The sequence below is a fragment of the Corvus kubaryi genome, unplaced genomic scaffold (genome assembly GCF_017639235.1).
Source record: "Corvus kubaryi isolate FWS band 111438036 unplaced genomic scaffold, C.kubaryi_AGA036_p1.0 37266, whole genome shotgun sequence".
NCBI classification, from domain to species: domain Eukaryota; kingdom Metazoa; phylum Chordata; class Aves; order Passeriformes; family Corvidae; genus Corvus; species Corvus kubaryi.
In genome coordinates, this window is record NW_024581081.1 from 3472971 (window position 1) to 3487669 (window position 14699).

The 14699-nt window shown below is 40.5% G+C and overlaps 1 protein-coding gene across 1 annotated transcript in view; it reads right to left on the bottom strand.

Annotated features, from left to right (window-relative positions):
• PDE10A (phosphodiesterase 10A) overlaps nt 1-14373 on the bottom strand; it is a 354338-nt gene extending 339965 nt beyond the window's left edge. Inside the window, exon 1 of the mRNA XM_042025094.1 lies at nt 14221-14373. Within this exon, the coding sequence (XP_041881028.1) occupies nt 14221-14311 (91 nt within the window). The 5' untranslated portion in view covers nt 14312-14373. The remainder of the gene's footprint in view (nt 1-14220) is intronic.
• Nucleotides 14374-14699: the final 326 nt, after the last annotated feature.

Sequence of the window (14699 nt, forward strand, 5' to 3'; positions counted from 1 at the left end):
CGGGGGGGGGGGGTTAGTGCACATTTTATTCAAAAGGAAGTCTTTATTTCAATAATTGTTGCTTAGAGTCTCATGCCAGATTCAATTCAATCACCTTAAACATCACATCAGGAATATTCATAGTAGAACCCTGACCAGCTCAAGCAAGGTTAAGAACGTTACATGAACGTTCAACCCAAACTTATTTTCCCGAGCAACACCATTTGTTGTTCTAGATCAGTTAAGCACAGCCCAGTTGTTCTGGCCAATGCAATATTTCTAACTTTAAAATTTTCCCCCAACATTTTAAGGATGTGGCTTACTTTCATGTACCATTATCTGTACCTTGTCAGTAAGGATGAGGTCAAGAGCAGAAATAAAATTCTATTCCTAGCCATGCTAAAATTCAAAATACTGAACTTAATAATTTAGATTTGGAAAAGAAAGCTAAATATCAATATATACCTAAATTACCAAATTTATATCACTTGTGGTATAAGTTATCATCTTAAAGAAGTAAAAAAAATAAATTAATAAATTCTACAGATTTCAGCAAGTAAGAGTATTTTGTCTGACAGATGGAGAAGTTATGGCCTGTAGTTAACCAATACCAATGTTCAAGCTGAGGAATTCTGGGGTAAGAAAAACAAATAAGGACAAAACCAGTTTTTCCACAGGTTTCAGACTTTACAAGCATAGCAAATTTTTTCAATTATTATTACAAATATCTATATCTCACTCCAGTCTTGTAACCATTTCCCCTATTCTTTCAATACAACTTTGAACTTGCACTAAATATCATCTGCTCCACCTGGATAATTCAGTTATTTTTTACAGACTTGGTGTGTCTCATCTTCTGCTGCCTGACAAACTCCTAAGTTATTTCAAAATACAAAAGCCCAAATGAAACAAACCAGTATAAGTAATAGCAGAATTCAGTCTACAGAATGAGATGGAGTTGATACCAAAACTCCTCTCTCTCTCCTTCTTCACTCCCTAACCCATTCCTTACCAAGCCCCAAATCTGAAAAGACGGCCATGCTCTAGAAAGCAAGGTAGATTTAGAAAGAGGACAAGGAAGGAGAGGAGTTTTTACCAGGTTGATAAAGCAGAAGAAAGCAGAATGAATGAAGATGGGTACAACTACAATAACGTGTAGGCAGCACAAAAAGACATTTGGGGCTACTCAGCCTCACCCTGATGTCTTTGTGCTCTTCAGTGATTAACAAACTGCAAGAGAGAAATATCTGCTTTTTTCAAGTTCACGGAGCTGATAAAATAGCTGAAGACATTCATAACTTCTGACCTCAGCTGAAGGGTTGGTCATAATATGGTAAAACCCATCATATCTGGTCATAATTTAAATAAAAATAAGTGGAATCTTCTAAGACATAACAGTTAAGGAACAAAAAACTACTTACAAAAGAAAAAACAACCACAAAAACCCCAACAACGAAAACGACAAAAAACCCCATAAACCTAACCTGATATTAATAATATGTAGGCTTATCATTACAAGTATTAAAAACTTACAAAGGACTTCAGAAATAACTTTTGGAGTTTTACAAATGCCATGCTCCAGACATATCCCATCTCTAGTAACCCCTGGCACCGCTCCTGTGGAGTTCAGCAGCACTTGTAACAGCACCACCATAGCATCCCCTTTTATGCAATTACTTAATGTCTCCGATTTTCTAATAAAATGAGAAAGCTTAAGAGAACTGAAAGTTACTGAAAATCAGAGCTGTGCCAGTAGTTTCCAGTGATGACCTGACATCATTTTCCCCCAGCTGATATCCAAGTAGTTAAGGAATTTATATAGTCCAGCCCAGCCCATTTATTTCAAAATTAACTTTCTGTACCATGTGATATTTCAGATACATCTGGAGGATGGAAGAAAATGGTAAGGAAAATCATTAGCTTATATGTTATTGTAGCACTTATTCAAATTTTATAAATTAAGCATGAGCAACTGGAGAGGAGGAAAGCCCAGACAGCATTCCATAAGAGAAATTGGAGATCATTTTAGACAGAAAAACTAAAAAAGGAATAATACAACTTGGAAAAACAGAAATATGGTGGAGGAAGCTGTAAAACAAAGTCATATCTGATTGGATTTTTTCCTGGATTTCTACTCTCAGTAAATCTGGATAAAAATCATTATTTTTTTCTTTATTGCAAGGAATAAAATCCAGCCTGTGTTCCAAGAGCCATGCTGAAAACCCCTCCTTGTTTTATGTATCACCACAACCAGGAGCAAAGATCTCCACTGGTCAAACACAACTCTATAGTAAACTTGTACTGTTATAACCTTCCTGGTATCCTCCTCAGTAACACTTACTCAAGCCCATTATCTTTTCTAAATTCTTTTGCATGGAATGTACAAAAATTTACAAAAGTTTTGTTAATTTTTTTTTTTTTTATAATTAACAAACACCACCACCACCCCTCAAAAAAAAGAAAACCACACAAGAAAAAAAAAAACAAGCCCCACCAGTAAACCATTCTTCCTGATGACCAAGTGGGTTTTGTTTCCCTTCAACTCTATTTAGTGGGCAGCAGAAAATAAACAAAACCCAATCACCTTAAAACAATACTCTCTAATGGTAAACAAAAGATGTCTCTAAATACCCCCAGAAAGGTGTTTTAATGAGTGAATGACCTTCTCTTCTCTTTTTGGGGGGTAATACAAAAAGTTTTCACAGCAGACTAAAATACTAAGAACATTTGGTTACTTTTAAATACATTTCGTTTCAGACAAAAAGGTTGATCAAACAAGAATTTATGTATGTCTAATAGAATTACTTTTAAAAATACTGACTTTTGGTTTTAGTAAAAGGAGATGGGATATTAAACTCAGTGAAGAGTCACCTTCAAATCATAACATAGTTTAAAGAACCATCTTACCATACCAGAAAGAACCATGAACTGTTTCACATTTTAATTTGCATAAGCTACCTGGTGCCATTCAAGCCGAGTCATGACAAGCTTGCAAAGACCTGAACTGCCTGTAGGTACTTGAAAACAGAGCTCATTGCTTTGGAGCTCACAAAATGCCACGTGAGACCCTACGTGGTTTGCCATGACTATGAACATAGCACAAGGCAAGACATTTTTCCTTGGCTTTTTGGCTTGCAGGTATCCATTCAAAACACTCTGGCCAAATCCTACTTGAATTTGTTTGACTTTGGATACTTTCCTCTCCATACTCTGTTCCACCCTGCCATTTGAACAGTGACAGTGTCACAGAGCACAGATGCAGCTGACTTTCACAAAGAGGGGCATTTCTGAGGAAAAGGGAAATTCTATCAGAAAACTGTAAATAAAGGAGAAGATAAGAGCAAGCAGACCAGACTTCCTACTCTCTTTGCAGACCTACCAGAAAACACACTCTGCCCCATGTGCTGCTTCCCTTCTGTTGATCTCGTGTTTGCCTTCACACGACTTGATAGCACTTCTGTGCGTTTGAAAAAAAGCACTTTGGACAAAACTGACTTGCTGAAGTATCAAGAGAAGAGATGAGTAAATAGAGGGAGGTAAAGAAAGAGGACTACAAATGACTTCAAACACACAAAAAAACAAACCCAAAATCTATAAAATGAGCAATTTTAAAAATACAGCCATGTATGTGTGTGCCAGATTTATTAGATTGCACCCTCTCTGGAGCAGGGACCACGCAAGACACGGTGCTTATTCAGTGCTCAAGTACAAGTTTGCCATCAGCTGAGGCTGTCTTTGGACATGACGTCATTGTAAAAACATTACCCTCAATCACAGTGGTCCTTGAAAACTGCCTCCTGGCTAGTTGATTGTTATTACAGATTTCACAGTAGCTATTAGGTATATTTGCATCTGTGTCTTTAAAATCATGAGTGAGAGAGAGATACCTGGGGAGTTGCAGGGGGAGAAATAAAAAAACACGTCTGAACAGATGATCTTTACAGTTCCCCCCTCCTGCTGCTAGAAGCTTCCCACTCAGCTTCTGCTCCTATTTGTTCATCTTTCTCTGGCAAAAACTACTCTTAACTGTGTTAATTTTCTTTTTTGTGGGTTAATGTTGGGTAACGGACTTGCAATTGCCCACGACTAATAGATTTCTAGTGACTGACTTTACTGCACTCCTGGCAGTAAGCAGGGCATATTTCTTGAACCATGGTCATTTTAAAGGATTCCAGAAAGTACCTTCAGACATTTCATGGCTTCATTTAAACAGCTACTTTCTTGGTTCCATGCAGGATTTTGAGCAGGAGGACAGAATCTTCAAAGGGAGGTCACTATCTTCTAGAATATTAAGTTAGAACCATCTCAAGAGTTTGAACAAAGCATGAAGCATGACCTTTTTTTCATTTATTTATTTAAGGCTAAACTTGGCAGATATGAGAATATCCAACTCTACTTAGACAGCCATGATCTCAGCCTCTGGCTGTGCAAAGACATCTTAAATCTGTAGATTCTGTGCAGATCCAGGGGATTTTTGCCAGAAAGTTTCCGGAATAAAATTAAATATTCCTTCATGCTAAGCTTTACAATTTTTTTTCTTCCTATCCTAGCCTATTATAATCCCAAATTAAAAATATATAATGCTTTAGGATTAGCACTGCTTATACTGCAGTTTCCCAGCCAAAAATGACTGCTATAATTCTTTAACAATTTAAAAAAGGTTAAGTGTCACACATCTTCTGCCTTTAAAAAACCAGTGAGGCACAGCCTTTTCCTAATTACTGTCCAGTTACCTGGGAGTGAGAAGGCAACAGGACATAGTCCTGCCAAGGAAAATCTTGGGAACACCCAATGCTTGGGTTGCAGTTGCAGAATGAATGGCGTTTGTTGAAAGCATTCTGTGAGAATATGGCAGCGGCATACTAGAAGCCACTTACATCATTAGCTTCTGAGGCCAAGACAAAGGATTATCTAGATGCTTGGGCCCTTCAAAACCCCCCAAAAAATGTTGTATACAGCATATATATATGTATAACTACATTAGTCTCTTTGCAGTGTTAATCTACCCCTGCCTTCAATTTAGCAGCTTCACATCTTCATGAAAATCTTTTCCAGACTAGGTGTACAGCATTAGCAGAGGTGTACGTTTAGGTTTCTTTGGAAGTACTAGCTACCACCAGCCAGGACTGTGCCTTTGTATTTCACAAAGTAAAGAGAAAATGATGATGACCTGTAGCTTTTTAACTATCTCTGCAGACTAACTGCAGTGAGTCTCCTTCCCCCAGATGTGGCAAAGGAAGGTGTGTGGCTAGGTCACAGTTATCTTCCTGTGTAGTTTTAAATCTGCAGGGCTGCACACTGACATTGTCAGTGTGCCAGCTACAGGCCCTTCATCTAGTCAGGTGTTTGTGTCTCCTGTGCACCTTCCACTCCTTGCCTAAACTTCAGCATGTGGTTCTTGCATATAGCACTGAAATCCCAAGTGTTTTCAAGTGCCAAGGTAAGCATATACAGTTTGAAACTAACAGGTTCTGCGAGTCAAAGGACAAGTAATATAATAATAGCCAACATTCAAATAGGACCTCCTGCAGAGAACAATCTGGATATTAAGAATTAACCTTTTTTAGGCACCATGACCAGAACCTAACACAATCCACATGATCTGCCTCAAAACCCTACCTGGGCCACAGCACTATCTCCTGGAATCAGAAGTTTCATTGCAAGAAAATGTTGCAGTTCTTCACATACAGTGAAGAGAACCAAGCAAAACAAAACAAAACAAAATCTACCAACATCTCCAAAATACTGTAGGCAAGGGTCTGGAGTTAATGAATGCAAAAATTGGCCTGCACAACATTTCTCTTGTTTCCAAGAAGTTACTGAGGTTCTTAAGAAATCAAGGAAGATCAATGAAGAAGTGAGAACTATTCACAGCTCACTCCACTCAACTGAGGCCACTCTGCAGACACATTCAGCTGTTAGTTATCACTTCCCAGACAAGCCACAATGCAACTCTGGGAACCTGTTTTTAGTTTGCCCTTGAAAGAGACTACAAGTACTCATGCAGTCTAATATAGATGGCACAAAAGAGCTGAAAAGCAGTAGGAAGACCAACGCATCAATCGTTTCTATGCAGCCTCTAGGTGTGAATGCTCCTAGTCCCACTTATGGCAAGGTCACACAAAGTTGAAGCCCACCTATAAGTTATTAGCTTTTTTCCCCAAAGACAGCTGGAGAGCTTGCATGGACTGTTAAAACAGAGACCTACCATCTGAACTTACTAATTTGCAATCTTTAGTTCCAAAACATAACATTAGAAAGTGATTAATGACATACAGAGCAGATCTGCAAAGCCTGAATAATAATTATAGCATAAGCCTATCTTGGCTGTATCTATACTAAAGGAAATATGACAGAAAAGAAATGCAGGTGAATAAATAGTAAAAGTGAAAAATAAATCAGACTTGGCATGGGCAAAGCCTAGAAAACCAACCCGATTCCAAAAAGAACAGTTGGATTTGTTACTCTAACCTAACAGCTACATAAGACTAAAACAAGTGCATAATCATGACTATGAAAAAAGAGCTATTCTTGAAGATAGTGTTCTTCTGATATTCAGCCTCTGCTCATGCAGAGTTTGCCTTCTCCAGGTGTCATGACATCTTCACTTTATCATTTTTCTACCTTCATCTCTAAACTCAAGTAGGTCTTCCCTTAAGGCTGCTTTCTGAGGATTGTTTCCGCTTTCATTTGTTGTAACTATTACTTCATAGTGTCATCATGTATCCACCTCTGATCCATATTGTACTGGTTTTAACTTTCCTGTATTGTATCTGGGCCCAATACAAACTGAAAACAATGTAAGAAAGAATCAATCCATTGCCAGCTGCCCCTCAGCTATGATACAGTAGTCAAGTAAAACACAGTGTGGATGGCTTTAATGCAGCTTGACGCCTGAAATACAGCTGCTCATTCCACATGTTATCAGACATACTAGGAATGGGCTCAGGAGCACAAGCTCAATTGCCCAGTGTGTGGACACACCTTAAATGTCAACATTATTAGCCATCACACTGTGACTGAAGTAATAAATGCACAAACCAACTGTATTCTAGCCCATCACACCCAGACAGCATCTCTCTTCTGCTCCTCCAGCATAAAGCCACAACTGTTGCTCATTGAGCTGCCAAGCTTTCTACATTATCCCTAGTAACTTAAAAACAGGAGTATGCTCAAATAGTACAGAAACTTTAAGGCCAGAGGGTGAAAACACGAAGTGACTTCATTAATGAACAAGTGCTTCATTAGAAATTAGTCTCTATTCTCGTGTATTAACACAATGCCTTTAAAAAGTAAATACATCTGCATTTACATGTCACTTGCCTTTTGCATCTCTACTCCCTTCCCATACAGAAGTACTGGACTCAGATGTGTTCAGAAACTATAGCATGGTGGTGTAATCAATACAACTCATCCTCCTGTCAACACAGAGTGATCAGGTGAATGTGGACACTGTAACAGGGGACCAGGACTCTCCCTCACACATGTCATAGTAATGGCAGATGCACATTCCTTTGCTGACCAGGAATAGGGAAGCAGCTTTATTTATTTAATTTAGAAGGAGGAAAACGGCTATGAAAAAACAAACAGAAACAATGTAATCCGTTCCCAGTAAATCCAGGAGATTCACACAATTTTCCTTTAACTACCAGAAGTTAAAGGAAACCTGCAAAGCTTTTACATTTTTTGTTTCATTTCCTTTATAATCTTCTCACCTTCATGCTGCCCTCCCTATTTAGCTTTTTCTTCAAGTGTGAGAAGACATCCCAAATCAAGGGTCTTCCTCCTCTGTCAGCCAGGGTTCTCCATTTCCCAGGCAGCACCCGACCAGTCAGGGGAGCACCTGAGGCCAGCTGAGGACCAGGTTCTCCAAAGACTAGTCCTAGTCCTCTTTGGAAGGCTACTCAGGCTCATTGTGCAGTCAGGAGGACGTCTTCATTGAAGCTGATTTTCAGAGCTGCTCTTTCCCCATTGCCTCTCTAGGTAGAGAGAGCAACCACCAGGTATGGACTCACCAACTGCACAACTTTATTGCATTTAACAGTAGTTGCTACACTGAGTTAACACTTCCTAGTACACTGGAGTATCACCATCTGCAGGCTGGGGCCAGCCAGGATGGACTTCTTTAGCTCACTGGCAGATGGAAATGAGACTACAGCACCGCCATCGTAATAAGTACTCTACAACTTCATGGAGCCCAAAGCAGAGTCTCAAACAATTATCACAAAGCTTTGTGATATGTTTGTCCTTGAAATTCTGGTTATTTAACCAAAGCACCATTTTTAATAGCTACTCAGGAGACTTCTTCACTGCTTTTTTGCTGAAATTATGATTTCTGTCTCAGTGGGTGTTTTTATAGCATTGCCATTCATGCTATATGACCAGCATAGCTGAAATATCTAAGTGCCCACAAATAATTAAAAAGTCATCTCCACTTTTTAAATGTTTGGATAAATTTATTTATAGGGCAAGTCTGCAATTCCCCCAAAGTCATACCTTCCAACCAAAGCAACTATGTCAGGTACTTGAAATATCACCCCTTTCCCTATGGCTCTGCCTCTCATGTCTGCTGGGATAGCTTTTTCCCCCTAGAATGCAGATAGTGACCTCAAGACTGGCTAGCAGCAGCTAAAGACCAAGCTGTACTAGGCAGTACTGCACTGCTTGGCAGAAAAGGCCCCTCCTACATGGAAACACCGACTCAGCATAATGCTCAAGCATTAGCCTTTGTATTTTACTTCAAACAAGGCTCATAAACTTATACCGAGGCACACATTAGCACACCTCTCTCAAACAAGTGGGAATAGAAAAGCTCCTCAACAGTCTTTAAGACACAGTGGACGGGAAGGCATGTCAGCAGCAACGCCTGAGGAAGGTGTTTTTCCAGAGACCACTTACAACACTGTTCCAACCACTGCAGATATATTTGCCCCTGATCGCTCTTCCCAAACATTTTGAATTCTCCTTAGCTTTATATTTTTCTGGCATTCTGAGTTTGCAGCTTCACATAAATTGAAGTAATTTGGTAAAACTGTCATCTTTTTCAGCATATTAAATCGAATCCTCTGAAAAAGTTAGACCCCATAGATTGTTCACAGCATCTGGAAGGCAGATCCTTGACTGTCTCAGAAGAAAAAGATTTTAAAAAAAAATTAAACACAGGAAATTATCAGTACCCATTGAGCTAATCAGCTTTAGAAAGCATGGTTTCTTTTCCATTAACAAAACCCCTAATAAGCTGTTGATGCAATTCTTTTGTCTTCTTCTTTTTTCTGGTGACACAAGCTTCTCCCTGTGAATGGAGTCGAAAGGATCACTTCTTTCTGTGTTATTACAGTATCGGCACAAACCCCAAGCTGTACAATAATTCCCTTCCCTTTCCCATGCCCTCACAAACACATAAGCCTCTGTGGCTAAACACCTTAACTCTGATTAGCCAGATCTTCCAGAATATGATCCAGAGACAGAGGGGGCTTGTTTGTTTCAGGGATCAGAAGCTAAGTGGAAAGAAAAGAATGGTCAGGACACAGAGGATGGAGAAAAGCAAGTATGCAAGAAGCTGAAGCCACAAATCACACACACAAGGGAAGAACTGCCAAAGGAAGAACTGCTTTGCTTTTCTACCTGTATCAGAGAAATGAATATCAACTACAGTGTTCAGAGCTCTAAGGAATCACAGTATTCACTTGCTTAATCAAACAACAAATTGAATAAATACTCTAACTAATTGTATTGATGAAGAATGAGTATTTGGAAAACTGTAATTCAGAAGTTGGGTGGAATTCTGATTTTCATTAAATCAATGTAGCCCTTCAATTACAGGACAGAACTTGGTTTCCTGGGCCTGACAATCCCAAATTAGGATTTAATAATAATAATCAGAATTTAATACCAAATGTCAAAACATATGTGAATGCTAAGCACTCATACAAATCATCAAGTGTTAGTCAGAGACAATAGCTTAGTATAAACTGCTCCCCCTAGTAATTACTAGGGAAGTATCCCTTCCATTAGAAGGGACCCTCAAGAGGGCTTTGATTAATAATAACTAAGACCATCAAAATCTTGAAAACGTTTCCTTATGCCCATGATTAACTTCTATGTAAATTGTCAGTACCTTTGAAATCAAAAAAAGTAATCACATCTTAAAGGTTACTTGTGGGCAGACAGGAGTTCAGCTTTGTCTCTGGAGGAGTTTTGCAACAGTTCTCTCTTTAGTGACCAATTTTGTAAAGCACAGAAAACTGTCAACTATAACTCGCATTTGTGACAATGGAGACCATCTGAACAACTGGACCACAGGGGAAGTGGAAGAAATTAATTTATTTATCTTCATACAAAATGTAAATAGAGAAAGAGCAGTCCAATGAGAATTCATAGATTGCTCCTTCCTTGAATCCATCATGCTCAAAAATCTCTGCAAGAAAATTTCCAAAATACTGTATTTGCACTCTATCCAGAAACTGCTGGAAAATTGTGAGCAGTATTACTGTATAATTTAGGCACGAGATCATATTGCATTTGGTCCTGAGAATTGTCCGTATTTTATTTGTTTGTTTTTAAACCAACACCCTCCATTTTCACATTGTCTACACTAGCCTTCAACACACTCGGAGAAAACAGTGATTCACAGAACGAAGACCCTTCTTCAGGTTTTTTTGTGCTACAAGCTTGAGCAAAAGAACTTTTGCCAGAAGGGAAGTCCTCTGCTTCGAATTCAGCAGAAAAATATCTTTGTCATTTGACTTTCACTGAAGCCTTAAAGATCTGTCAAAAGTCAGGAGTCATCTGCTGAAATACAGCTGTCTACGTCCAATGCTAGATGTTTGGACTACTTTTATATCCAATTGGCAGAAACAGCACTTCTCAGATCTGATTCTGCTGACTAAATGTAGACTTCCACTTCAGGAAGAGATGAAGTGATCCCTAGAAATGTTCTGCTTCCTCACTATAAACGGTGTGCAGAGAGCTGAGTTTCAACAGACAAGTCCCACCTTCTCCATGGTGGGTATCACACTGAACAACCATATCTGGTTTCTCCACTAAGACCTTCCCAGCTTTGCTGGAATTTCTGCCACTTTAATTGGTATGAATAAACCAGTATAGTTACCCTAAGCTTCATGCACAATCAAGGGAAAGAAAGGGGCACCTCTGAGAGGCAATTCAGCTCGTGTACAAACCTGAATTCTCCCCAAAAAATGCCACTGTGTTTTCAGAGATTATGGGAATGAGACTTATAAGCCTACCCCTTAATAAGGTGAAGCAGTGAAGTGCCTTGAATTAGACAGACAGGTTCAGGCTGTTGCTGCTGAGAAGGTGGGAGATATAGAGCAGTCTCATCCCTTATCTCCTCTCCACACCAGCGAGGCTTGGAATGTACAGCATCAGACCCCACAATAAAAGGCAAGGTTACAGTATGGGTTACAGAGTCCTTCATAAAAGATTTTGAAGGAGAATAAAAACAAAGCCACACCAAGGAACTTTGAAAAATCTGTATTGTGGTCTACATAGTGTCTATCCACCCACAGCCTTGCCAAGTGAGGATAAACAAGAGCTGAATGAAACTCTGCAAGCGCACACTTCAGTTGGCCAAATATCCAACACAGTCTGGAGCAGCTAAGAATTAGTCCACGCTCCCTTAATATTTCAGAACAGAAGTGCAGACCCTCAAAAGGGTCTGAGACTCCTCTGTTAGCAGCACCTGCTCTCAGCTTACCAGGTAACACAGAAGCATAAAATGGCAAACCTGGAGCCAGGCTGTCACGCATTCACGCTTCTGTCACTGAAAGAAGTCACCTCGTTAGCTGAGGACAGCCAGGCTTCCGCATTCAACTTCTGCAGGAATACAGGATTTGGCAGCCTCCAGAAATCTGAGCTCTCTGTTTTTCTTCCCTTGGTTTACTAATGCCCATTTCCCCTTCCCTGCCTCCCTGCTCCCAACGCACACACGCTTTAATGCTAAACCCCAGGTGTTACAGGATTTCTCCGTACTTCTAGGCAAACACTACACACTTGCCCTCCAACCTTAGTGAGTATGCCTTCTCCACAGAGGTAGTAAACCTGCTGTAAGAGCACAATGCTTCTTAGTAAGATGCTTAAGATTAATCAAAAAAAACCCCTTCCCATCTCATGCCTTTAGAAAGTCTCACACCCACCATCTTACACAAAAATACATTCCCTACAAGACTGTGATACATTGCACACTCTTAATGGTTTCTACAGTTACATAGTCACAGACAATGTAATTAACAAGCAACATTCCTTCTTGTAAAATGGGAGGAAGAAAATAAACAGAAGTTCACAAAAATATATTTAAGCTCAGAAATAAAATTACATTTTTTAACCTTATTTCATCATTTACTGTGTCAGAAAAGACATGAGCCTAGATTATCTAGGTGCAAAACACAAGTTTTTAATCAGTCTGATTTACAAAATACATTGCGTCCCCTTATGAGGAAAATGATACCTCATTTACTCCCTTTAGATACACATCAATACTTTATTAAGTCTTTTTTCACTTTCCATTTCATTTGTTTTGTGCATACTGAAATCAAGGAAAAAAACAATCCTGTGTTAAAGTTATATTATGTTTTCTGTTTCTTGTTACATAACCAGAAGTGTTACAGAAAATATTATTGTGGAGTTTAAAAAAAAAAGCACTTAAAAAAAATTCTAACCAGGCAAAAATCTCTGCATCACAATAACGTGTAAGGTGCTTCTATACCCACTACTGGCATACATTTAGATTAAAATTGCATGTAATCTATACCAAACTTTCTGAATGCTGAATCTCTGCTGAATGTCCTTTCTGTATTTAACCTCCTCTATTGCTGACAAAGAGGTAAGATTTTCCAGGTTAGTAATAGCAAAATTCCACATTGCAAAAACATTGAATGCTGTCATGCATATAAAGTCATTGACAGGGTCTGAAAATGTCCCTCCCATGTCAAGATTAGTCTCAAGCAGAGAAATGGCAAGAAAATATGAACATGTTATTTTCTTGTGAGAGAGCCAAGCAATTAAAAACCAACAACCACATAAACCCTAAACCATATCTTTTAAGAGAAATGGTGAATTTCAGTGCTCCTTTCTAATGAAACCAGAAGAACACACCAACCACTGTGCTGGAAACATTTCCTTCCAAAAAGCAGAAACATCCATAGTGGTAAGGGAATTTCATGATGTGGGTGTTTTGTGACATTAGGATCCTTCACATCATTTACAAAAAGGGCCACAGACTCCATGTTGGAGAACACATCCATTCCATCCCTCTCTGCTCTGTGTACACCTGCCCAAGCAAAAACACCATGTTTCTGAATTCAAGCATGCACAGAGACATACTCACATCGTCATCTGAACCCACCACACACCCACCATCTCCCACCAGAGCGACTCACAAAAGCCTGAAACACTGCTCTGGATCCAACCAGTATTTTCCTCTCCTCTCTGCATTACAGCCACAAGCCCAAAGCCCTGTAGCTCAGCTTGGTTCATCTGGGCCCACTTTGTTAAAATAAACACAAAGGAAGGGAACCCACTGGGCTGGCTGAACAACAAGAAATTCGGCTGCAGAACTCCCTCACACTTGTGTGCACAGCTGATTTTACACCACTTGGCTGCTATGTTCATATTATTTTGTCAAAAAGTACAGAACAGCTTTCACCACAAATACTTGGAGCTTGAAAATTACAGCAAAACCAACTTTAGCTGGGTGCAAATGGCGCTACAAGAGGGGCATTTGAAGCCCCAACATGACGCAAGCAAAATCATACCGGGGACGAGGGCTTGCTGGAGGACACTGGACCCACGCAAAGCCACAACGTATCTATTAGGTGCCTATAGCTCATTCGCTGCCCAGGCTAGGAGCGCACTGCAAACAGATTTACACAAGCTACAAATCAATGAGGCAGTGTGGCTATGCCCATGCCAGTGACAAACTGCAATGGGGAAGGGAGCCTGGACTGCTTGGCAGACCTGCCATTCCCCTCAGCCAGCCTCCCACACCCCCTTCCCTTCACCCCTTCCCTTTCCCCCCCGTAACCCTTCCCCTCTCACAAGTTGAGTGTCGCTGTGGTGGGAGCAGCCCTGCAGTTCTGTGCCCGGCGGTGGGAGCAGCCTGGCCTAAGCGCCCAAGTCACCCCAATGTGGGTGGGCTGCAGGAGGCCAGCCAGGCCGACACGTCCCTGCGGTGGGCTCCCAGCTGCCAGCCGCCCGGCCACCTGCAGGCCTCCGCCGCCCTACCTTGCTCCTCGCCGGCCCCAAAGCAGGCTCTGGGGTCCTCGGGGGGGAGCGGGGCTCCGCCGCCCTCCAGGGCTTTGCGTTTCTTCGACATCTGGTCGGTGTTTGGGAGTTGAGTTTCTCCTCTCTCTCTCTCCAGGGAGATGAGTGTATGTAGAGAGAGAGGGAGAGTGTGAGGGAGAGAGACACAGAGAGGAAGAGAGAGAGATTGAAAGAAATCGCTGGTTAAAGAGAGGGGAAGAGACTTTGGAGTGGCTGGAGAGCAAGTAGGAGGCAGGGACTAAGTGGAGAAATCCTACAAATCACAATCCCATCAATTCAGCCCCATGTCTAGAGGGGCTGTTGAGGTCTCCCCCTTCCTTGCTCATTCATCTGAGTGTGAGTGAAAATTAAAGATAGAGGTAATAGTCCGCTGTTGCTTTTCCAAATGTTGGCAGGTGGTGCTTTTTTTTTCTTTTTTATTGGGGCGGGGGGGGGGGGGG